This window comes from Pleurodeles waltl, chromosome 5 (assembly GCF_031143425.1).
Source record: "Pleurodeles waltl isolate 20211129_DDA chromosome 5, aPleWal1.hap1.20221129, whole genome shotgun sequence".
NCBI classification, from domain to species: domain Eukaryota; kingdom Metazoa; phylum Chordata; class Amphibia; order Caudata; family Salamandridae; genus Pleurodeles; species Pleurodeles waltl.
In genome coordinates, this window is record NC_090444.1 from 1,253,510,225 (window position 1) to 1,253,537,013 (window position 26,789).

General features: G+C 47.8%; 1 protein-coding gene across 1 annotated transcript in view; it reads right to left on the reverse strand.

The window, feature by feature from the left end:
- Positions 1–26,789, reverse strand: part of MDN1 (midasin AAA ATPase 1) — a 1,740,009-nt gene that overhangs the window by 433,544 nt on the left and 1,279,676 nt on the right. The window contains exons 65-66 of the mRNA XM_069235499.1: positions 8,065–8,344; positions 4,727–4,962 (exon numbers count right to left, since the gene is read on the reverse strand). Of these exons, the coding sequence (XP_069091600.1) occupies positions 4,727–4,962; positions 8,065–8,344 (516 nt within the window). The remainder of the gene's footprint in view (positions 1–4,726; positions 4,963–8,064; positions 8,345–26,789) is intronic.

Consider the following 26,789-nt stretch of genomic DNA (forward strand, 5'->3'; position numbering starts at 1 on the left):
GGGATCTCTGGATACCATACTAACCATGGGCAGTCCGAAGCCATGAGGATGTCTTGGGCCCGGTTGGTTCTGATCTTCTATAGAAATGCAGGGCAGGAAAGGTTTCACCGGAAAGAAGTACACAGGTTCTGAGCTGCATTTTAAATAGAATGAGTCTCCAAGTGAGAGCCACCTTGGAAACTCAAGTGCACAAATACTGACAGTAAGTGACTCTGCGGTGGCGTAAAGACTGAGCCAATTTTCTCTCCATTCTTGAAGGATACCTTTCGCCACCTCTGGATAAAACACAATTCATGGTTAGCAGACATAGACAATTGAGTTTATCTGCTGTGATGTTCATAGATTCTGCCAAGCGCTGCCCAACCAGGAAGATGTAGTAACATTCAAGACATGCATGTCCAGAGGTGCACACCCCTCCTGGCACAGGGTTTACAACCCTAACCGAACCTATTTGTTGTAATACAACATGGTAGTGGTGTAGTCTGAACTTCTGTACCAGGCTTCTCTTGATGGATGGAAGCAAGGCTTTGAATGCCAAGTGGAAAGCCCTCTGCTCCACAGAGTTGATGTAGAGCTGTATCTCTGCCAAATACCATGCTCATCATATCTCCACATGAACCAGGCGATCACCCCATCCCAGAAGTGATACATTGGTCATCAACGTCAGCTCTGGGTGGGGAATGGAGAGGTCTGTTGCTGACCCAACAGAGGTTCAGCAACCACCACTGCAAATCTTTTGCGGTCTCCTCTAAAATCTGGAACAGATCGGCGAGAATCCACTGATGCTGTGCCCACTGGAACATCAGATCCCAATGCAGAGCTCGCATGTGTCACATGGCGTGCTTCAGCAGTGGGATGAAAAGGGCCATTAGAACCATGAAAAATCCAGTGCAAAAATCCATAGAAGGTCCACAGGTAAAGTACTACAAGTTCATCTACATGTAGATTAAGGAAACATGTAATGACTGTTTTAAATTTAAATACAATTATATAATCAATTCATGTCCATGGGTTAACAAAAGGTGATCAAAAACAACAGGTAGGGAGTTAAGACAGACAGAAAACTCGTAGTCGAATTGGTCAAAAGCTGGCGTTATGAAGATGTACAATTGAGCACAACCTGTGCAAAAGTAGCCAGCTCTGACATGTTTAGTCGAAGACAACTTTTTCAAGGATGAAAGCGTTCATAAATGATAATAAAAAACAACAGGATGAAAAAAGTGCAATATCAATTAATATTTACAGATAGTATGGATTACAGAGCAAGGAGTGACAAAAAGTGAAAAAAGTTTCAGTTAATGGTACATCATGAAGACCACTGTGTAACAAGCAGCCTCAGAGACAGTGTCATTGAGATCAAAGCCTGAGACTGAAACATTGGGATTATAACCCAAATATCCTGTACCCTAGAAAAAAAGTGTAGAACTACACAGATTCCAGAAAGGCTCAGATCAAGTGAAGCGTCTGAGAAGGAGTCAGTTGTGACTTTAGCACGTTGACAGTGAACCCAAGCAAATGTTGTATTCTGGAGGTGGTTGACAACTGCATGTGGTGAGCCCACCTACAGCAGCTAATCATTGAGGTAGAGAAAGACTGGAACCCCTGAACTCTAAAGGTATGCTGCACCCACCTCCATCACTTTCATGAACACTTGGGAAGCACTGGTGAGGCCAAAAGGGAGCACAGCGAACTGAAAATGTTCCTGGCCCACTGTAAACCGCAGGTAACACCTGTGGGCCTGCAGGAAGGGAACGGGGACATACAAGTCCTAGAGGTCCAGTTCTACCATCCATGAGATTCAAGGCAGACAGGGCCTGGGCCAGGGTGAGCATTCTGAACTTTTCCTTTCGTAGGAAGACTTTGAGAGGGTGAAGATCTAGGATAGAGGGGAGGCCTCTGTTCTTTCTCGGCACCAGAAAATAGAGGGAATAGCAATAACGATCTATGTCTGGTACTAGAAGGCTCTCAATGACTTCTTTGGCCAAAAGAGCCCGCATCTCCTGAGATAGAAAGTAGAAGTAATACTCCTTCAGATGATCTGAGGACGGTGGCAAGATTCCTAGGAAACAGAGGGCATAACCCTGTTGAGACCATATAGAGCACCCACTTGTCAGAGGATATTGTTTCCCCTTTGGGCAGGTGGTGCCTAATCCTGTTGCCAACAGGGTATTTGTGCTGCGCTGAGGGCATGCTAATGGGGTTTTGAGGCTGTGGCAGACAGGGGCAGGGGACTGAGCAGTCTGCTGGCTTTGGGTCCCATAGCCTTTGTGGGACCAGTGTCTATGACCACAAAAAAACTGGAAAGGCTGATGGCCTTAGGAGTAAGCAAAAGGGCAAGGGCAAAAGAAGTGCATGGAGCAATAGAGCATTGTCAAGGAGCAATGGAAAAGCCCAACGAGCTTGTGGTGGCCAGACTTTTCTTTAAGCACTTGAGTGCTGTACTAACCTTGTTGCATAACAGATGGGAGCCATCAAATGGCATGTCCATCAGAAAAGGGAAGAATTGGACATTCGCTGGTAAACCAGTTGAACTCAGCCAGGCATGATGGCAAGGTGCCACCGTGAGGGCACTGGCCCTGCATAGTCGTCGTAGTTGCAGATCGTCTGTTCCTGAAGGGTCCAGTTGCAGTCCCAGAGACCAGAAGGTGGAGTAAACGATGCAGAGGAGCCCTGCTGGAATTATGCACGTCGAAACAGAGGACCCACCCAAGAGGGAGACCTTAAAAAGCCCCGGAAGGGGGATTGGCCACCTAGCCAAGTGACCACCTATCAGGAGGGGCCTCTAACATCACCTGCCTGACCTGACCACTCAGATCCCCCCCCATAGGCCTCTGCCCACCTTGGATTCAAGATGGCAAAATCAAGGGACTCTTTGGAGGAGTTCTGGGCACCACCCCTGGGGTGTTGATGGACAGGGGAGTGGTCACTCCCCTTTCCATTGTCCAGTTTTGCGCCAGAGCAGGGACCAGGGGTCCCTGGACTGGTGCAAACAGGTTTATGCAAGGAGGGCACCAAATGTGCCCTTCAAAGCATATCAGTGGCTTGGGAAGGCTACCTCTCCCAAGCCATGTAATACCTATTTCCAAGAAAGAGGGTGTAACCTCCCTCTCCCACAGGAAATCCTTTGTTCTGCCTTCCTATGTCTGAGCTGGTCAAGCAGCAGGAGGGCAGAGACCTTTCTGAGCGGTGGCAGCAATGCGGGCTACCCGGAAAACGCCCCAAGACTAATAGGGGCAATGCTAGGAGGAACAACCTGTAGCGAAAGCATGCATGCAAGTTTTCACACAGGCTGCAATGGAAGACCTGCAGACATTTTGCATGGGCTCCAATGGGTGGCATAATACATGCTGCAGCCCATGGGGAACCCCTGGTGGCCCAATTCCCTGGGTACCCAAGAACAATAAACTAGCGACTTCTATGGGGACACCAGTATGACAACTGTGGGGTGTGCAAAGTCCTAAGCAACTACATTTAGAGGGAGGGAGTACAGTCACTGGGGCTCTGGTTAGCAGGATTCCAGTGAACACAGTCAAAACACATTGACAGCAGGCAAAAAGTAGGGGTAACCATGCCAAAAAGAGGGTACTTTACTACCCCTACGTACTATATACTAGGGACTTACATGGGTTGATGATGGTGAACGTTTACCAGCAACCAAATTTAGAGGAAAGAGAACAGACACTGGGGTCCTGATTAGAAGGTTCCCAGTTTACTTCAGTCTAAACACACTGACAACAGGCAAAACGTTGGGGTAACCATGTCAGAAAGATGCTACTTTCCTACAGTGATGGATGGTTCTGCTTTCATCAAAAAACAGTCTGGTGCGACCAATGGGAACTTCCTCCAAGCCAGAGTAACTCAGTTACGAAAAAGACTAAAATGTATAAAAGGAATAAAGATGTTTTCAATATGGCAGATTTGAAGGCCAAGTCAGATTATAGAAATATAATAATTTGACAGGGTTACAACAATGTGTTTGTGTGGGACAATAGATGAAACTACTGAAACAAAAGAAGCATTTTAATTTGTGACATAAGGAAGTGATGGTCTTAGGCAAGGAACATGTGACCAAAATCTTCTAAACTAGATTTCTCTCTTATACAAAGCAATTACTCAGCCAGGTATATTACTGACCCAATCCAATAAAATGAAGGAAACAAACATCTTCACAATACAGATTTTTGTTTGCAGAAGTCAGTCTGCGCTTGCACATCTACGGAGAGCAAATAGGTTTTAAATTCAGTTTCTGCTACTTCTTCATAAAGATATTTTCATATAACTACAACAGACAGCATTTCCTCACCAATTCTAGAGTTCCATCCAGGGATTAAGATAAACACACGTTTTTTATCATATACATACACACCCATACCCAATGGAACAGACATTCTAATGCAACAGGCTACAGCCACAGCTCAGAAGTAGACACAGGTACATTTGAAAGGAGCAGCAAACATGTACATCCCTGAATTTTTGGTGGTCTTTAACTTGTAAAATGAGGGACATTAGGTATATGTTAGTAGGTGTAACCCTCCCTAGAAATACTTTGTGATATCAGTGATAGTATTATGTTGGGTAAAGACTGAAAAATAACATTACAAAAAAAGAAATGGTGAAAAACAAAAAATGGCATGAATATAATGTACGTGTGGATGAATGATGAAGAAATGAAGACTGAGATAGAATAACCTACTGAAAATGTATTTTATTGAATACATTAACTTACTTGTGTGAGTGCAGGGTGTTCACACCATTTCTCCAGTAACTGTTTAACTTCTTTGGTGAACTCGTTAAGCACGGGTTGGCACTGTCTGACCTGTTCAAGATTGGGGTGCTGATAGAAGTCATATGAGCTTTCATGTTGTAGAACAAGATCTGAGGACAGATCTCCCGATACGGCATTTCGAAGAAGTTTGCTAGCCAAGAGCAGGCTACCAAGTAGCTGCTCATTCAACCCAGCATCTAAACAACAAAAAAAAAAAAGTAAAGAATCGTCTTGATAAGGCAAGGGTTAACATACTCCACAGCACATTTTCTAACAGGGTTGAGAAAGTGTGATGGTGAACATGTCAAGCAGGATACATTAGACCAGGTCTACTGTATTCTGCCTGACATTTACTCTACTAGCAAAAGATGAAATTAATTACTGGGTTCTTTGAGACATTTCATGTTTATGTTCATCATACAATAAGGAAAATTATATTTAATAATAATAATAATATTATTATTATTAATAATAATAATAAAAGTCTTAGAGTTGTATTTACTATAGACGCACATGCTTTGAATTATTATGACATTTAGCGGCTACATCCTCAATAGAAGAGTGTTTCGGAAAATAAATAGCATTGCTGGCATTAACTCATTCACACTTGTAATATAATGTGGTTGCTTAGTTGATAGCAAACTCATAATGCTTTCTGAATTTGCAAGGATTGAAGCTATTGATACACATGGCAAGCCCAGATTAGGAGCCTTCAATGGGAAATCATTTTCCTGGCAAGAGAATTGAAGATTCTTACCCTCAGTAACATAACGTGGTAAAGACAATATCTAGCTCCAGATTCCTTACACCTTTGAATTTCCCAGACTTCAGATTGGAGCCGCAAGATTTTTGCATGAACAGTATCCATGTGAGCCAATAAATGGCTTCAATCGTCCTCGTGTGTCGTCACAAGTGTCAGAAGTGATGTCCGCGTCACCGATATAGACGGCACCGTGGCGCGCTAAAATCTTTTACTTCTTCTCAACTTTCCACACCAGGAGCACAGAGCCATGAAGTGCACCGAACCTGGTGTGTCCAAACTAGGGCTCTGAAAGGGAGTATCCTTAACCCTATAAATATTTCCACAGAGTGAGAAGGATGGGTGGGTCAGTAAGTAATCTGTGGCTAGATACTGCCTCTACTGGAAAAAAGGTTACCAAATATAAGTAACTTGTTCCTCCGATAGAGACATCTAACCAAAGATTCCTTATCTTTGAATAAACCCCCAAGTAATACCTACCTCGGTGGTGGGCTGAGGACACGTTTCAAACAAAGTCCTGCAGGACCAAACGGACAAAATGCCAGTCCTTGCAGACCTGACTGTCCAGGCAGTAGTGTTTGGTAAATGTGTGAAGGAATGCCCACGTTGCTGCCTGGCAGATGTCCAGGACTGGGACTCCATGTGCTAACGCACCGGTCGCAGCATTAGCTCTGGTGAAATGAGCCCTTAAACCCTCAGGAGGCTGCTTCTTGGACAGTGCCTATCAGATTTTAATGCAGAGAACGACGCAGCACAAAATGGTTCATTTCTGCACTGCCCGACACATCTTGGCTCAAACATACCCCATGAAGAGATGGTCACCCACCCAGAACTCTCATGTGTGCTCAAGGTAGAAGGCAATGCTCTTTTTAGGTCCATACGGTGGAGTCGCTCCTCTTCTTTGGACAAAAGTGGAGAAATATAGAAAGTGGGCAAAATGATCGAGTGGCCCAAATGAAATGCTGTCACCAATCTCAGGAGGAAAGAGGCCCTACTGCGAATCACCAGTTTGCCTGGAAACAGTCAAGTAGGGAGGCTTGGATGACAAAGCCTGCTGCTCACTCATCTTCTGGGCAGATATGACTACCACAAAAAAAGCTCTTTTTTGAGTTTGTAGAGGCCTAAAAGCAGCGCACATTAAAAATGTTAAGAAACAAATTAAGGTCCAACAGAGGCAAAATTAAAGACGAAGGAGTAAACATGTCCTTTGAGGAATCTATTTATAATAGGGGACTTAAATATGGAAGGTTGGCAGCCGTAAGAAGGCAGGCAGAATGGAATGGTAACCCTACAGAGTACCCAAAGCAGAGGTCAAAAGATTTAGCTGCACAATATAATACAAATTTAATCCATCAGCAGGCTATACTGTCTTTGTAGAGGGACATCTAGCTGCCATAATGAATTACAGATTTCGAGAGGAAGATCAAAAGCTTTCAACTATCATTGTTCAATCTCCACGCAAGAAAGCAGTAAGATAACAGGTTCGGGTAGAAGACCCTCCCCTACCGCTGCAACAGAAGTTCCTCCTGAAAGGGCAGCTGGATCGGAGGATCAATGCTCATATGCATAAGTTTGGGACACATGACTCTCCATGCTCAGTACGAAGCCACGAGGATGACATGGGCCCTGTCATTTCTGATCTTCTTGAGAACTCTGGGCAGGAGTGGTATGAGCGGAAAGGCATACAGGAGGGCCTGAGACAAAAAGGGTCTCAGAGCAAGAGGTGGATTGGAAACTCCAGAGCGCAAAACTGCTGACCACAAATGAGGTGCACGGTCTCATAAAACTCTGAGCTGGGCACGGGTTGCCTCTGCTCCCAGAAAATCAGGGAGGCACAGAGTCAGGCCAGACACAGGCTCCGCATATGCAGACTTAGAATGGCAATGCCTTTGGATGCATGCCCAGACACTTAGAGCATGACTTTAGGTCATGGTTGCGTTCCTAATACCAAAGACACATGCAAAGTAGATCTGTCACGGATATTGACTGATGACAGGATCTGCAGGGGTTGAACCTGGTCTTCCTAGATGACATCTTCAACACATCAGGAGTTAACAATTAGAAAAAAAACTTAGAAAAAAAGTCACAAAAGGTCAGTCAAAAAATGACTGAGGGGTAGCTCTCTTCGGATCAGCACTGGCTGAAGCAGAAACAAAACAACTGACGTCAGCATGCAGGGATGGCACCTATATAGGACCTGCAATGTCCTATCCAGTGCAGATGATGCTGACTACAGATGCAGAGCTAATCGACACCATCTAAAGGCACGCAGAGGTACTGCTCGAGAACAATCTCCGGATCCAGACTGACACCTGGGGGAAATTTTAAGGTAATGAATCTGCAAATAGATGCCTCTATCACATTCCTATTTTTCAAAGAAATGAATGCTGGTATTGCCACACAATAGACTGACCGAGAAAGAGTGAAAATCCATTGCTTTAAGATTACAGTCCCTAACTAAAACATTTTGCGGGTTACAGAGAAAAAGCAAACACCTGAACATCTCTGTGGGTGGCCTACATATATTAAGTATACATACCCATCATGGGATAGAAGTGTGCGATCACAGCTGAACTAGTTTGGTAGCAGGAAAGGAAAGTACTGAGGTAATATTTTGCCTGGTGGAGCGATGTGCTCTGTTGGTACCAGAAGGCTCGGGCAGAGCTCAGACACAACTGCTGATGGATCTGCATCACAGTGAGCATTGAACCCTGGGAGAGGAGCGTTGTTGCAGTGGTTGCTGTTTTGACCTCAAAGGCACCATCATTTGTTTCCATTTCTTCTTCTAAACTTGGTTCAGATGTAATATCTGCAAAGTCCTAGGATGCCAATGAAGAATGCATGTTAGGCTAAGGCATTGGTAAATCATACAAATGCACAAATAAACTTCAATCCTAACATCTTATTTATTACTGTACTTTGTTTGCAAATGAGGGCATCAGACAACCACATTGTATATTACAAATTAAATGCATATCATAACTTCACAAAATGTTCTTTATGATTGATACTCTAACAGCAGATTCCTCACCTTGTGTATATCCCCATGCACAACACTGATCCAGAAACTCAAAAGCATTGCTCCTGCGCGCTTGTAGGAAGGTGGCTCTTTATATAAACCAAAATGAGGTACACTGTGCAAAGAGTAGAAGCAATCCTCAGAGGTATCACAGAGGCATAGATAAAATCCCAAATGCTCTTTTTGGGTAGTGTGGTCAAGCAGTTAGGCATATCAGAGGGTAGGGCTAAGCATTTATGGCACAGACACTCATGCAGTAACAGAGAGAGACACTCCTAGAGGTGTCCTAGGACATCGTGTTTTGCCTCCTGGTCACTCACGGTTGCAGGGAGGAGGGGGTTGCAGAAACAGTCTGCAGAGGCCATGGTAAAGTCCACAGTGGGTGAGCAAAGGGTGGGCTTCTCTTCAGCGAACAAAGTTGACCCACTGCAACATGGGCTAGAAGGCTCGGCTGCAGTGGTGATGTCCAGTGTCAGGTTTTTGGCAGTCCCAGATCTCTCAGAGTTTTCTTGGGTGCCTGAGGATGCAGGGGTGCAGCTCCTCTGCTCCAAGGGAGTCCCTCCTGGAAATTGGTGAAGCAGTCTCCCTGCTTCTTGGAGGCTGCAGCAGCGGGACAGGTCAGTTGCTCCTCGAGCCTCGAGTGTCAATGAACCCTCGGATGCCCAGCTGCTGTCTCAACCCATGAACCAGGCCAGTGTAATCCAGGGAAGTATTCCGGATGTGGAGGACTTGAAAAGGAAGGTGCCCAGGTGCTACAAGTGGCAATGCACACCCTCCTAAAGGTGCAGTCCCTCTGCAAGTCAGTGAATGAAGAAGTCCTCCAGGCGGTGGTGGTGGTGGTGGTAGGGGTGGGGTGGGGTGGGGGGGGTGTCGGCAGGAGCTGCAGAAGATCCCAGTAGTCACCTATGAGCTGTTCCTTGACGGTCGCCAGATTGCAGGACAGGAGGGTCAGTGACCAACCAGATCAACAACCACTGGCAAATGGTGAAGTCCACAGTGGGTAAGCACAGGGTGAGCTTCTCTTCTGCTAACATGGTTGGGACACTTCAACACGGGCTAGGCGGCTCAGATGCAGTGGTGATGTCCAGTGTCAGGTTTTTTGGCAGTCCCGGAACTCTCAGGGTTTTCTTGGGCGCCTGAGGATACAGGGGTGTAGCTCCTCTGCTCCAAGTGAGTCCCTCCTGGCAATCTGCGAAGAACTGGTAGCTCTCTCGGTTCTTGGAGGAGGCAGCAGCAGGACAGGTCAGTTGCTCCTCAAGGGTTGGGTGCACCAGGCAGGCAGGGCAGGTGCCAAGTCAGTCATGCGCCTCAGATTTTGGGTACAGAATTCTTATTCACTTCTTTTGGGTCCAGGGAAGACCTTAGGATCTGGTATTAGGGTGTGCCTAAATACTCAATTTAGGGGGCATTAAGAGGAGTGAAGGGTAGTAACCAAAGAGCTATTTATCCTTGGGGTCACTACATCCCTAAGACAACCACTTCCTGTGGGGGAGTGGGAATCACCCTAACCAGAGTTAATAAATTCCAACACAAGCTAGGTGGTGGAATTTCTAAAGTGGTATCCACTTCAGGCAGGCCCCCCTAGTCTGGTAGTGTCGGATGCCTCCTGCTCTGCTGATTTTCCCGCCTGCCCAGGTCCCAGATGGGCCCTGAGGCAGAAGGGTTGGCATCTTCCTCTGAGGAAGTCCAGTACTGCATATCAAAGGCAGTGGGCTTCTTTAGAGCTCCTGCCTTGGAATGCAGGTCATCCTGTGGGGAAGGGTGTGCAACACCCCAGCCCAGACAGGCTGGCTTATTTTCTTACATCTCAAGAGCAGAGGCTCTCACCTTGGGAGGGCAGATTTGTATCTTTTGGTGGTAGTTGGCCAGATCCAGTCAGTGAGCTCACCAGCACCACACCCTGGGTGCATTTATTAATTAAACCATCACTGGAATGATTGAGGGTTTATTAAACAAAATAAGATTTTTGATACCTAACATTCCTATGTTCAGAGAACCTATCATGTAGCTGGGGAACTCACAGTAACCACTGTCCAGCGAATGTATTTGAAATGGAATCCCTGCACACTTACTAGGTATTGATAATAGACAATGACATAGTACGGGCATATTTGCTCATGCACATATGTCCTCACTTGTAACATAATGCACCCTGTCTTAGGGATGAAGGCCTGCTGTAGAGGTCGCTCACAGGTATTACAAGAAGTGTTTGGGCAGACAAGGTAGACAACTGCGTGCCATGCTGTGTTTTCAATGTTGGGATTACCCTGTCACACAGCTTGCAACGGCAGTATGAATAGAGTTAGTGCTGGGTCCTGTAGGAAGCTGGCTCAGTTTATTGTGTAAACCCATAGTGTGGCACCATATACAGAGTCCAGGCAACACTTAGTGATAATGTTTAGGTGTCCAGATAGGAAAAGTTCTCAAGGGATAGCTAAGGCAAGCAGCTGAAGCTTATCCAGGAGGAATGTATAGTACTTGCACTACCACAGTAGTCAGACAGTAACTCACTCACAATAAAGAACCACACAGTGTTGGAAAAATAAAGGGTTCTTTATTACAGCACTAACTACTACACTAGCATTGGTATATCTCCCTTTGGAGGCATTTAAATACAATATCTACACAAGATTATAAGCAGAAATAGCATAAAATGTACTGTCCCCTAGGGGGGACAAACCGCAAAACTAAGCAAGAATGCGAAATGGTGAACTCAACCAAGGTGAGTATGTTACTTAGCTAGGAGCTGGGGAAGGATGAAAGCACCAGATGTAAGTACAGTAAGTGTGCCCAGCGACCAGGTGCAGAGAGGTTACCTACCCAGTTGTCCCATAGGCTAACATAGGGAAGTAGTGGTTAAAGTTGGTGCGTTTCAGGACCCTTCCCTGCAGACCCAGGGGAAACCAGCAGGCAAGTGAAAGATTGGAGAGTGTCCCCACCAAATCATACCCGAAACACAGGAGTACCTACACCAGGGGACCCGGATGCATAGCGGAGAAGGGACTCTCACTGAGGTCAATGGAAGCCCCAGATGTCCAGCTGCTGTCATAACCTGTGCACCAGGCAAGCGTAACCCAGGGACCGATTCCCGGACCTGGAGGACCTGAAAAGGAAGGGGACAGGGTCTAGCACCCTTGGAGGTGCCCAGGTTGTGCAGGTGGCCATGCACACCTTCCTAGAGGAAAAGTTCCTGCAAGTCAGTGGAAGAAGTCCAGCTACTGGGTCTAAAAGCTGCAGTAGATCCCCAGGAGTCATCCTGAGCAGTCCCTTGATGGTCGCTGGATTGCAGGAGGGTCAATGACCAGCCAGGTCACCAACAATCACTGGCATATGCAATCAGGAGCTGAAGCTGTATTTGCAGAGTTTTGGGGACCAGCACAGTCCATGAGACTCTACCCTTGAGGGGGGAGGGGGGAGTGAGGGGTGGTCCGCTGCACACAGAATGGCCAGCAGAAGTCATTGGAGCCCCCACGAGTGACCCACAGGTGATGGACGTAGGGAGTCATATGGAAGCCTCAGCAGCACAACAAAACTGAAGTCTCACGTCACAGGAGTTGCAGGACAGGGTTGATCTTCGAGTTGCAGAGTGCTGGAGACCGGCGCTTCAAGGCATCTGAAGATCTCCTGGAGGAAGTCAAGAAGCCTTGGCAAGAGCAACAGTCACGGTGCACAGGGGTTCTAGTCCAGTGGCAGGAGCAGGGGCATACCAGCTCCCAAGTTGGTTAGAAGACAAGCAGGACCAGATGGAGGCCACAAACCCACCATCTGTGATGCAGAGCCTGTTGATGTTTGTAGGACACTGGACCCCACCGCCCGGTCAACGTCTTTAGGTGTCTGTGAATGCAGGGGAATGACTCCTCCTCTCCAAGGGAGATTCCTTTGTGCTTCCAGTCCTTGTGACCCTGGGGGATGCACAGCATTGGATGTTGCAGAATTCTTGCAAGATCTGCAGAAACAATGTTGCAATGGGAGCCTTCCCACCCGGAGCAGGCATGTTTAGGTTCGAAAACAGACCAGCAGCAGTTCTAGAGACCAGGAGCAGAAGATATCTTGCAGAGAGTTCCTTGTAGAGTCTTGCTCAGCGAATCTGGGGACCCAACCTCAGGGGAACCCTTAAATAAACCCAAAAGAGGGATTGGGCACTATCTGAGGGGTCAGAGACGTCATCCACCCGACCTACCCGTCACATGTTCCCAGGGGCCTCTGCACATCTTGTTTCCAAGGGTCCCTGTACTGGTGCAAACCGGTTTAAGTTAGGAGGGCACCAAATGTGCTGTTCATAGCAGTCTGGTGGCGTGGAGAGGCCATCCACCCTAGCCCAGAGAGAGGGGGTGGTCACACCTCCTTCCTACAGGACACCTTTTGTTCGGCCTTACCCTATTTGAGCTGGATGAGCAGCAGGAGGGCAGAACAGTGTCTGGGAGTCTGCAGCAACGCGGGCTGCCAGGCAGACACTGTAAGGCTGTACAGGCAGATCTGGGGGATTCTCTAAGGAACCCCCCAGAGTACATGGCCACATGCAACTAACACTGGAATCCGTGTTGTTGCATGACTCCAACATGTTTGATACCAAACATGCCTAGGATCGGAGAAACCATTATATAGCTGGCCTACTCATACTGACCAGTGTCCACTACATGTCTCAAAAAGGCTTCCCCACATTTACAAAGCCTAGAGAGTGGAATGTAGGGTTTGTAGGGGTACTCTGCTTATGCAAGGGTACCCTCACACTTCGGGACATGCACCCTGCCCTTGGGCTGAAAGGCCTACCAGAGGGGTGACTTACAGTGCCAAAATGCAGTGACTGTGATGTAAGGCTTTCACGCAGGATGCAATTGCTGGGATGCAGACACAGCTTGCATGGGCTCCCATGTGTGGCACAATACATACTACAATCCATGGGAGATGCCTGGTTTACCAACGCCCTAGGTACCTAAGTACCATATACTAGGGACTTACACAGGTGCACCAGTATGCCAATTATGGAGTGTAAAAGGTTTACCAGCAACCAAATTTAGAGGCGAGAGCACATCCACTGGGGTCCTGGTTAGCAGGATCCCAGTGACCTACAGTATAAACACACTGACAACAAGCAAAAGGTGGGGGTAACCATACGAGAAAGATGGTACTTTCCTAGAGGTCCCTCACAATAGCACAAGTTGTGCTGCAGCTCTGAGGGGCCCTCTCTAGTACCATTGCCCTAGGTACCAGGGGTACCATTTACTTGTGACTTGCAAAGGAACTAACGGGCCTGGTCCATTGGGGATCAAGTGGCAAGTAATCTTGTTTTTGGAAAGGAACAGCACTGGTAGGTGGCATCACGCGGCTCCCAGTAAACACTGCTCCAGCGTGGAAGTGACAAACGGAGCTGCACATAAGCGCCACTCATGTGCGTTTATGTCAGTTTCTTTCCTAAACTTATCTTTGCCTTCAGGTGTAGAGCCGACTGGTGAATTGAAAGAACCACATATGTGGGGATTCACCAAATTGGGACCTTTGTAGATGATGGGGAGCGTTACAAAAAGTATATAATTTGTCCTTCAAATGAATGTCTAAAGAACAAGTTACTTACCTTCAGAAACAAATGATCTGGTAGTGACATTCTAGTAGCAGATCCCTTACCTTAGAATTTCCCCAGGGCTCAATCTGAATCTAGAGATTTTTCTTCAAGCAGTACCCCTGTGCGTCGTTAGGTGGCATCTGTCAACTCCGCGTCCGTCAGAGTCTAGGTTGCTGGATATAATGTCGCGGGTCGTATAAAGGTGTCACCAGGGCACACTGATATCAGTTTTTCACAATTTTATTCGCCAGAAGCGCGGAGCCATGAAAAACATGGACCCTGATGCGCCAGAACTAGGGCCCTGGAAATGAGTCCCTGTTCCTGGAAATCAGTACACAGAGCGGGGAGAATGGGTGGGTGGGTAAGGAATCTCCAACTAGAATACGTCTCTACTAGATAACTGATAACAGAAGGTAAGTAACCTGTTCATCTGATAGAGATTTTTTGTTGCAGATTCCTGACCTTAGAATAGATACCCAAGCAGTACCATCACTGGAGGAGGGTCTGCAAACCAAGATTGTACTAGGAAGTCCTGCAGGACAGAACGGGCAAACTACCCGTTCCTTTGGACCCGACTATCCCGGCAGTAGTGTTAGGTAAACATGTGCAAGAATGCCCATGTTGCTGCCTGGCAGATGCCCAGGACTGGAAATCTGCATGCTAAGACAGTGGTTGCAGCTGTTGCTCTAGTAGAGTGAGTGTGCCAGCCCTCAGGGGGATGCTTTTTAGCCAATACGTAGCACATTTTAATGCACAGTACAACCCATTAGAGATAGTACTCTCCTGCACAGACCCACCTTTCTTCACACCCACATAACCCAAAAAGAGTTGATCTTCCACCCGGAATTCTTTTGTACATTCAGGATAGAACACCAACACTTTTCTTTGGGCCCAGGTGGTGGAGTCTCTCCTCTTCCTTGGAAGGATGTGAGGGTGCATAAAAAGTAGGCACAGTGATGGATTGGCTTTCATGAAAGGGACTGACTACCTTAGGAAGAAAGGAAGCCCTGGTATGAAGCACCACACCTTGTCAGGATGGAGAGAGATGGAAAGGTGGCTTTGAGGAAAGAGCCTGTAGCTTGCTCACTCTGTGGGCAGAGGTGATAGCTACAAGGAAGAATGTTTTCAGAGAAAGTAGGCAAAGTGGGCAGTTGTGAAGAGGTTCAAAAGGAGCACACAGCAGAAAAGTAAGAACTAAGTTCAAACCCCATTAGGGCATTATGAAGGGAGGAGGAGGATAAAAATGGGTAAGACCCTCAAGAAATCTTCCAACAATGGGAGATTTAACAAGGAGAGTTGGTAAGGCAATCAGATGAAATCCAAGAGTGCAGACAAACAACCCTTGAGAGTGCCTGTAAGGAAATGCCTCCTTGGCATGGTTGCCCCCTGACTTTTTGCCTTTGCTGATGCTATGTTTACAATTGAAAGTGTGCTGAGGCCTGCTAACCAGGCCCCAGCACCAGTGTTCTTTCCCTAACCTGTACTTTTGTATCCACAATTGGCAGACCCTGGCATCCAGATAAGTCCCTTGTAACTGGTACTTCTAGTACCAAGGGCCCTGATGCCAAGGAAGGTCTCTAAGGGCTGCAGCATGTCTTATGCCACCCTGGAGACCCCTCACTCAGCACAGACACACTGCTTGCCAGCTTGTGGGCGCTAGTGAGGACAAAACGAGTAAGTCGACATGGCACTCCCCTCAGGGTGCCATGCCAGCCTCTCACTGCCTATGCAGTATAGGTAAGACACCCCTCTAGCAGGCCTTACAGCCCTAAGGCAGGGTGCACTATACCATAGGTGAGGGTACCAGTGCATGAGCATGGTACCCCTACAGTGTCTAAACAAAACCTTAGACATTGTAAGTGCAGGGTAGCCATAAGAGTATATGGTCTGGGAGTTTGTCAAACACGAACTCCACAGCACCATAATGGCTACACTGAAAACTGGGAAGTTTGGTATCAAACTTCTCAGCACAATAACTGCACACTGATGCCAGTGTACATTTTATTGCAAAATACACCCCAGAGGGCACCTTAGAGGTGCCCCCTGAAACTTAACCGACTGTCTGTGTAGGCTGACTAGTTCCAGCAGCCTGCCACACTAGAGACATGTTGCTGGCCCCATGGGGAGAGTGCCTTTGTCACTCTGAGGCCAGTAACAAAGCCTGCACTGGGTGGAGATGCTAACACCTCCCCCAGGCAGGAGCTGTAACACCTGGCGGTGAGCCTCAAAGGCTCACCCCTTTGTCACAGCCCAGCAGGGCACTCCAGCTTAGTGGAGTCGCCCGCCCCCTCCGGCCACGGCCCCCACTTTTGGCGGCAAGGCTGGAGGGAACAAAGAAAGCAACAAGGAGGAGTCACTGGCCAGTCAGGACAGCCCCTAAGGTGTCCTGAGCTGAGGTGACTAACTTTTAGAAATCCTCCATCTTGCAGATGGAGGATTCCCCCAATAGGGTTAGGATTGTGACCCCCTCCCCTTGGGAGGAGGCACAAAGAGGGTGTACCCACCCTCAGGGCTAGTAGCCATTGGCTACTAACCCCCCAGACCTAAACACGCCCTTAAATTTAGTATTTAAGGGCTACCCTGAACCCTAGAAAATTAGATTCCTGCAACAACAAGAAGAAGGACTGCCCAGCTGAAAACCCCTGCAGAGGAAGACCAGAAGACAACCACTGCCTTGGCTCCAGAAACTCACCGGCCTGTCTCCTGCCTTCCAAAGAACTCTGCTCCAGCGACGCCTTCCAAAGGGACCAGCGACCTCTGAATCCTCTGAGGACTGCCCTGCTTCGACGACGACAAGAAACTCCCGAGGACAGCGGACCTGCTCCAAAAAGACTGCAACTTTGTTTCAAGAAGCAGCTTTAAAGAACCCTGCAACTCCCCGCAAGAAGCGTGAGACTTGCAACACTGCACCCGGCGACCCCGACTCGGCTGGTGGAGAACCAACACCTCAGGGAGGACCCCCGGACTACTCTACGACTGTGAGTACCAAAACCTGTCCCCCCTGAGCCCCCACAGCGCCGCCTGCAGAGGGAATCCCGAGGCTTCCCCTGACCGCGACTCTCTGAAACCTAAGTCCCGACGCCTGGAAAAGACCCTACACCCGCAGCCCCCAGGACCTGAAGGACCGGACTGTCACTGGAGAAGTGACCCCCAGGAGTCCCTCTCCCTTGCCCAAGTGGAGGTTTCCCCGAGGAAGCCCCCCCTTGCCTGCCTGCAGCGCTAAAGAGATCCCCTGATCTCTCATAGACTAACATTGAAAACCCGACGCTTGTTTCTACACTGCACCCGGCCGCCCCCGCGCCGCTGAGGGTGAAATTTCTGTGTGGGCTTGTGTCCCCCCCGGTGCCCTACCAAACCCCCCTGGTCTGCCCTCCGAAGACGCGGGTACTTACCTGCAAGCAGACCGGAACCGGGGCACCCCCCTCTCTCCATTCTAGCCTATGCGTTTTGGGCACCACTTTGAACTCTGCACCTGACCGGCCCTGAGCTGCTGGTGTGGTGACTTTGGGGTTGCTCTGAACCCCCAACGGTGGGCTACCTTGGACCAAGAACTGAACCCTGTAAGTGTCTTACTTACCTGGTAAAACTAACAAAAACTTACCTCCCCCAGGAACTGTGAAAATTGCACTAAGTGTCCACTTTTAAAGTAGCTATTTGTGAATAACTTGAAAAGTATACATACAATTGAAATGATTCAAAGTTCCTAATGTACTTACCTGCAATACCTTTCAAACAAGATATTACATGTTAAATTTGAACCTGTGGTTCTTAAAATAAACTAAGAAAAGATATTTTTCTATAACAAAACCTATTGGCTGGATTTGTCTCTGAGTGTGTGTACCTCATTTATTGTCTATGTGTATGTACAACAAATGCTTAACACTACTCCTTGGATAAGCCTACTGCTCGACCACACTACCACAAAATAGAGCATTAGTATTATCTATTTTTACCACTATTTTACCTCTAAGGGGAACCCTTCGACTCTGTGCATGCTATTCCTTACTTTGAAATAGCACATACAGAGCCAACTTCCTACAGTGCCCAAGCAGGGCCCTGCTGGGCCAGAGGAAGAACAAACAAAAGAACCCCTGATAGAGGGGCAGAGAGGGGGTCAACAGACTTGTCTGTACACCATGCCATAAATTTGTTCCATCGACAGGCGTACACTTTTTTAGTGGAGGGACGCCTCGCTGCCAAGATAAAGTTACAGTCTTTGGACGGGAGGTCAAAAGCTGTCAATTGCAATCGCTCAATCTCCATGCAAGGAGGAGAATGGACAGGTTCGGGTGGAGAACCTTCCCTCGCTGCTGCAACAGAAGATCCTCCTGAATAGGCAGTCTGATTGGAGAATCGATGGTCATACTCAAAAGCTCTTGATACCATACTCTCGATGCCCAGTCCGGAGCCACCAAGATGACTTGGGCCCAGTCGTTCCTGATCTTCTTAAGAACTCTGGGCAGAAGTGGTATAGGTGGAAAGGCATAAAGAAGGCCTGAGTTCCACTTGAGACCAAAAGCGTCCCCGAGTGAGAACCGCCATGGAAACTCCAACATGCAAAACAGCTGACATTGCGCGCTCTCTGCAGAGGCAAACAGATCTAACCAAGGCTCTCCCCACTGCTGAAAGAGACCTTGCGTCACCTCCAGATGGAGATGCCTTTCATGATCGACCAGGCATTGACAGCTGAGTTAGTCTGCTCTGGCGTTCAGAGAAATCTCCAGATGTTGGGCTACCAGGGATATGCCTGATGTTCCAGCCATGTCCAGAGGCACAGAACCCCCTGACAAAGGGACCACAACTCCACCCCTCCCCACTTGTTGCAGCACCACATGGGGGTGGTGTCCATGAACACCTGAACCACTTACCTTTGAGAGAGGGAAAAGAATTCTTTCAGTGCTAACCTGATCGGCCTGGGCATCAAAAGATCGATAAGGAGAAGTGACATCTGTCACTACGGTCAGAACAGACTGGGGAAGGGAGAGGGATCTGCCTCCGAACCAATTGCTGTTCAAAAGCCACCACTGCAGTTCTTGCACAGTCCCCTCCAAGAACTGGACCCCTGAAGGAAAGTAGCATCTTTCTAGCAAAGTTACCGCTACTTTATGCCTGGTGTCAGTGTGTTTAGACTGTAGTACACTGGGTTCCTGCTAATCAGGACCCAAGTGTCAGTGTTCTCTCCTCTAAATTTGGTTGTACGGTAACTTTTACACCCCCCCCCCCCTCCACAATTGGCATACTGGTGCACACATGTAAATCTCTAGTATATGGTATTAGATACCCAGGGTATTGGTACACCAGGGTCTCCCATGCCCTGCAGCATGTATTTATGCCACCCACAGAAGTCCATGCAAACTATGTCTGCAAGCCTGCCTTTGCAGCATGTGCTAAATGGTGCATGCACATTTCACTTTAGATATAAGGCTTGCCGTATATTGCAGTCACTGCACCTGGACACTAATTCACCACTATGGTAAGTCCTTCATCCCAAGGCCGGATACATTTTCCGGAGTGTGAGGACACCCCTGCATGAGCAGGGGTGCCCCTACAATTACCAGACTCCATTCCTTGGGCTTTGTAAGTGCAGAGAAACCATCTTAAGATATGTAGAGGACACTGGTCAACACAAGTAGTCCAACTACATAATGGCTTCACTGAACCTAAGCATGCTTGGTATAACTTTGTGCTTTCCTCAAGGCTGCAGCCAGATAGAGTTGCCGGCAAAGTGGTACGATGTGTCTCCGACATTCACAGAAACATACACATCCTTACATGGGGACATTTCCTCAGAACATCAGCTGTTTTATTATAAACCACTTCTCTGTCCCATACATGTTACAGGGAGATTCCAGCCAGATCACCATAAATGCATGCTGATTGCCTTCACTACAGCTGCTTCCTTAGACTACCGAATCTCTGGCCCACATGGGGTTGGTGTCTTTCTAGACAACAGGCTTCCTTGGCTCAGGTATGGCGGATGATGCCTTCCCAGGAGGGGGAACCTAAAGGGCGGATTACAGCTTATCACGCTGTACTCTAACATAACTTAGGTAGGAAAGCATAGTGACAGTATGGTGAGCGTGTTCTGGTGTTTCACTCTTCTTGTCACCATTTTGCTTCTAGCGTGTTTTATTCATGCCATTTTAAATAAGATACAGTTAATTCAATAAACCTTATTGAACCATTCTCTGCCTCTGTTTGTCTTTGCATATGTGAGACTAATGTAACTGAGAGAAAAGGATGAGATCTGATAGACCTCAATTCTATTGAAGAGTCATGTCTGTCATGCGCCCAGTTGCCACAATCATCCCTGCTCTTGGGCAGAGATGAGGCGCAGCTAGTTAGCCGGAAAACCCGGATTAGGCCAACAGTTGACACATGGTGTAGAACTGGACTCAGTTCCACAAAATTCAGATGATTCTAGTGCCCAAATCCAGTAGCCTCATTAGGATAATGAGAGTCTACGGGAAAACATGTTGGAATCATGTACCACACAGATTCCAGTGTTAGTTGTATGATACCATGTACTTTAGGGGTTCCTTAGATGATCCCCCAGGTCAGCCTGTACAGCCTTGCAGGGTCTGCATGCCAGCCCACACTGCTGCTGACCCCAGACACTGTTCTGCCTTCCTGCTGCTGTGCCTATTCAGGGGAAGGCAGAACAAAGGGTTTCCTTTAGGAAGGAGGTGTGACCTCCTGTCCTTTAGAGCCAGGTGTCTCTGGGCTGGTGTGGCCTCTCAGTGCCACTAGACTACTTTGAAGGGCACAATTGGTGCCCTACTCGCATACAACGGTTTGCATTAGTGCAGGAACCCCTGGTTCATGCTCTGGCGCAAAACTACATAAAGGATAGGGGATTAACCACCACCCTGTCCAGCTCTCCCCCTAGGGAGGTGCACAGAGCTCTGAAAGCTGGCTGCTTGATTCTGCCATCTTGGAAATAAGATGTGCTGAGGCCCCTGGGAGAGTATGAATGGTTAGGACAGCTGGGTAACGTCCCGGACCTCCTCTGACAGGTGGGACACTACAGATAGTTTTCAACTCTTTAGGGTTACTTAAGGTCTCCCCTGAGGGTGGGTCCCTAGATCCGTCAAGCAAGACTCTACAAGGGACCCTCTGAAGACTTATCTGCACCCTGGCTTCTAGGACCGCTGCTGGTCTGCCTTAGGAACTAAAACAAGACTGTTTCCAGTTGGGAGGGCTCCCACTGCAACATTGTTTCTACAGCTCCTGCAAGATTTCGGCAACATTCGTTGCTGTGCATCCTCCAGGGTCAAAAGGACTGTTTGCACCAGGAAGCAAGAAGGGATCTCCCTTGGAGTGAAGGAGTCACTCCCCTGCATCCGCAGGCATCTCAACGACAATGACCGGCTGGTAGATCCTGCTGTCCCACGGACATCAATAAGGTTCTGCAACACAGGCGGTGGTTCTGTGGTCCACTGTAGGTCCATCTTGTCTTCTATCCAACTAGGGAGACGGTAGGCCTTTGCTGTGGCCACTGGGATGGAACTCCTGTGCACTGCGTCAATTGCTGTTACCAAGGCTTGTTGACTCTTCTTCCAGATCATCTTCGAGCTCTAAGACATCCCAGCCTCAAGCACTCCAACTCCAAGAACAGCATCCACCCTGCAACTCCTGCAGCATGGGACTCCTTAGTTGTGCTGCTGAGGTCTCCCTGCGACTACCTGTGCCTGCAGACCATGGGTCCTCGTGGGGGCTCCAACGATTTCTGCTGGCTCTCCTGCTTGCTGAGGGCCAGCCCTGACTCCTCTCTGAGGTTTGAGTTGCTTGGACCTTGCTGGTCCCCAAAATCCTGCAAAATTCCCTGCAGATTCTTCCTGCTTTTGCCAATGCTTGTTGGTGGTTCTGCAGAACATTGGACCCCCTCTGCAATCGGGCAACCAACTTGGGACAGCACGTGGCTGACTCCAAAGATCTTCCTGCATGACCTGGACTCCGCAGCTGTACTCATTCCTTCACCGACCTGCAGGAACTTCTCCCAAAGAAGGGTGGGCATTGTGTTAGGAAACTATCACCGCCTGGACAGCTCCAAGTGGCCTGGTCATAGCCCCCTTCTTTTTCAAGTTCTTTCTGTCCGGAATCCACCCTTCAGTTCCACCGACATGGGTCGACGGATCGCGACAGCAGCTGGACAAATGAGGCTCCCCACTGACTCCAACAAACAATTCCAAAGTCACTTCACCCCACTTCAATGTCACTTTTGACCTCCCGTCCAAAGACTGTAGCTTTATCTTGGCAGCGAGGCGTCCCTCCATTAAAACAGTTTACGCCTGTCGATGGAACAAATTTGTGGCATGGTGTACAGACAAGTCTGTTGACCCCCCTCTCTGACCCTCTATCTGGGGTTCTTTTGTTTGTTTTTTCTCTGGCCCAGCAGGGCCCTGCTTGGGCACTCTCAAGGGTTGTTTGTCTGCACTCTTCGATTTCATCCGATTGCTTTACCAACTCTCCTTGTTTAAATCTCCCATTGTTGGAAGATTTCTTGAGGGTCTTACCCATTTTTATCCTCCTTCTCCCTTCATAATGCCCTAACGGGGTTTGAACTTAGGGCCAGATGTAGCAAGAAAACATTTTGCGAGTTGCAAATTGCGAGTACTAGCGACCCGCAATTTGCAACTCACAAAATGTAATGCAGAAAGGTGTCTCAGACACCTTCTGCGACTCGCTATGGGGTCGCAAAGACCCACCTCATGAATATTAATGAGGTGGGTCGCAGTTTGAGACCCTATAGCAAGTCTAGGCACTCACAGGGATGATGGCCTGCTGGAGACAGCAGACCACCATGTCCGTGACTGCTTCTTGAATAAAGCAGTTTTCTTTTTTCTTTTTGCAGCCTGTTTTCCTTAAAGGAAAACGAGCTGCAAAAAAGAAAAATTCCGAAACCATTTGGTTTGGGTTTTTTCAGAGTAGGCAGTGGTCCATAGGACCACTGCCTGCTCTGAAAAAATATTTTTATTGGCATTCACAAAGGGGAAGAGGTCCCCATATTTTATTGGCATTCACAAAGGGGAAGGGGTCCCATGGGGACCCCTTCCCTTTTGCGAATGAGTTACCATCCACTTCAAGTGGATGGTAACTGAGTTGGTTTGCGACCGCATTCGCGGTCACAAACCAACTCAGCATGGCGATGCGGTCGCAAATAGGAAGGGAACACCACTTCCTATTTGCGAGTCGCAGCCTCAAATTGCGAGTCGGTACCGACCCGCAATTTGAGGTTGTGCATCGCGTTTAGCCTTTTGCGCGTCGCAAACTGCGTTTTTCACAGTTTGCGAGGTGCAAAAGGCTTCCTACATCTGGCCCTTAGTTCTTACTTTTCTGCTGTGTGCTCCTTTTGAACCTCTTCACAACTGCCCACTTTGCCTGCTTACTTTGAAAACATTCTTCCTTGTAGCTATCACCTCTGCTCACTGGTGTTTGGTGCTCCTCTTTCCTGGGTATCCATGGGTGGGGCACTTTTGAACCTTTCTTATGGAAACTGGTCTCCTCAGGATCCTGAATCCTGAAAATTACACCCGCGACGGTCCTGTGTTTGCCTATGGGACACCCGTCTAGGTAACACCTCTGCACAAGGGCACCTGGGGAATTTCTATTACCTAATTTGGGTGATTTCATACTCCCCCCCCAGCCCCTGGAATCCTAACACACTTACCCTGGTTGGGCACCTCCACTCTTATACCACTTTCTCAATATATGGTTGCCCCCCTCCTTATAGGGTCCTATACATTCCTATGCTTTTCCTGTTTGTTTCTGCGTATATTTTGTGTGTGTAGATATCTCCAAATGGAGATATGCCAATGTTAGGATAGTACTATTGTTATAATAAAGAATACTTTACTTATTCTAACATTTGATGTGGTTCTTTCTTGCGAGAACATCACTGACTTCTGTGGTATTACAAGTGCTTTACACTCCTCCTTGATCAGCCTGAGCTGCTCTCCATTGCTACCCAGAGAGAACGTTGGTAATCTAGGCACTCAACACTATCACTAACGGTTGCCACAAAAAGGTGTACACCATAAACTGAGCTAACCTCCTACATCCAGCACATGCATTTAAATTGGCTTCCCCGGTCACTTACTAGGTCTAGGAATCGACAAAGACATAGTAGGGGCATATTTACTCCCGCACATATACCCTAACATGTAATATAATGCACCCTGCCTTAGGGCTGTAAGGCCCGCAAGAGCGGTGACTTACATATTTTGCATGCAGTGATAGGGGCCATGGCACACATGGCTATTTTGGAAGCACCTTGTCATGCAGCCTGCAATGGCAGTCTGCATAAGGTTGATGCTGGGTCCCTCAAAGTGCCACAAGTTGTGTTGCAGCTCTGAGGGGCCCTTCATAGTCCCCATGTCCTAGGTACCATTCACTAGGGACTTACAGGGGTAGAAGGGCCATGTCACTTGGGGATCAAATAATCAGTTATCTTGCTTTAGGGAAGGGAAACTAGCACTGGGGACCTGGTTAGCAGGAACCCAGTGAACTGTAGTCCAAGTTGCATCTAAAAACCCAGAAAAAAGTAGGGGGGTACTGTAACCAGAACCCATCTCCCTACAAATGTTAACCCTGCTAGTGGAAGCCTGAATTACCAGTTCTAAGACTTAAGATGCCTGGGTAATGATTAGAGTGAAAGAAGCAGACTCTTCCATGGAATATCCTTAGGGTGAAAAGGGGGGGGGGGGGAAGAGGGGAGGAAGGGCAGGCTTGTGTCACAGGAGTGTGCAGCCAACTGTCCTCTTGCTGGTTCATTTGAAAATTGTCCATCATATTGTGGGTAAAGTCACTCCCACCATCATCACCAAAAGGTGAGTGGCTCTGGTCAGAGCCCAATATGAATAGTTGTTGAAGCACTGGAGAGTGGCTGCTAAGAAAAGACGATTTCTTATCAGCGCTAGTGTATAGGGGCCAAACATGTACTAACTGCACTTGAGCCTAGTTAGATTAAAATGAATTCAGTTTGGGCAGAACAATGTGAGTGGCATCCTCCTTCAGCAATCGAGGAGTCTGTACCAGTGGTGACGAGGCACAAACGGGATGGATCTTGGTGCCAGGTGTGGAGTAGGCTCTGGAGTCGGAGCTGAACCCAAAGATGGCTCAGGATATAGGAACGGCATGGAGGACAGAGGCTCTGGTGGCAACCCGACTGGAGGGCTCTGCGGATACATGGGGCCAGAAGAAACACCAGATGGAGCCAGGAGAATGCAAACGATGTGGAGAATGCCCTCATTAAATGCTTCATTCTGTAGTTCTGACACTGCAGAATATTCTGCTCAGCAGGGAACCAGAAGGAAGACCGTGGGGCACCTTGGTGTCCTGGAGACTTCTCAGATTGAAAGAGACAAGGCTAGGACGAGGTCTGCTTGAACTTCTTGTGTTTCTTTTTGGACTTTCACTTACCGAAGACATGGCGGAGACTACGACCTATTGCAGGACCAGCCCAGAGAGCAGAAATAGGTCCACATCATTGACTTTGAGAGACTGTACCTTATGCGACTTTCTGTGGTGCTCGACAACGTACAGCTTGGCTTTGTGTTCTTAGATCACCTTCGGGCTGCAGCAAGTTACACTCCTCACATGACTTGGAGTCCTTACAGAACATGGGGCACACAGGAGCACCACAGGAGATGGCTACATTCCTGGAGAGTGTCATCACAGCATACAGTAACGGAGCCAGGTCACCATCTGCCTCAAGAAACTCAAGTAAGCTGGGGCAGACACCTGGTCTGAGAATAGTGTCCATGCAGATGCTGCCAATGTTACCAGAAGAGGATCCAGCAGGGCAGCAGGAACTGACCTGTTAAAGGCCTGACACTGGAAACAAGCTGCAGGACAGAGGCAGGTTAAGATTGGGGAGAACAATAGGGATTAATGGGGATAGACAGATAAAAATGAGGAAGAAGTTGTAGTTATCTTAGTGTTCAGACTGAGAGGGAAGTAGTAGACGATGTAGGTGTATGGTCAAGAAGGGGACAGATAGGAGTCCATTAGGATACTTTGAGGGCTGGTTCATTAGGAGGCCTTGTAATTTCATCAACAAGTGAGTTTTCAGTCTGTTTTAAGACACTTATTAAAGCTTATAACCCCCTCTGCTTGCCTTGATCATCACTGACCCATTAATAAACTTATCCACCTTTCTAGAGCCTTTGACACTGTCAGTCACCCTACTAAACAAGCAACCACAGAATCATCGAGAATCTCAAGCTGAGCTACAAGAAATATTCCTCTCTTACCTCACTACCACACTAAAGTGTTTTGCTGCCATGATTCTAGTCACCAATCTGTCTCCTTGACAAGGTACCTCAAAGATTAGTTCTGAGGAATCTTAGTGAAATCCCCTCTTTTGGTTCTAATACCTTTGTGCGACTTCGTGCAAATCATCTTTTTCTTTCCTTTGCCTCATCCTCTAATCTGGTATGTAAAATTGTCTTACTGTCAATAGGCCACGGATAGGCTTATACTTGCTCATTATGAAGTCCTCAAAACCCAGAATATTTATACCAAATGCACTCCTGTTCTACCAGAAAAATGGGAACACAGGTCAACTTCAGCATGCACCTGGAATTGTTTCTCTTGACTGCCACTGCTGTGCCCTGCAGACCAATTAATATCAGGAAATCTTGATTACAGCTCCCCCTCCTCTACACCAAAGTCTCTATTCAAA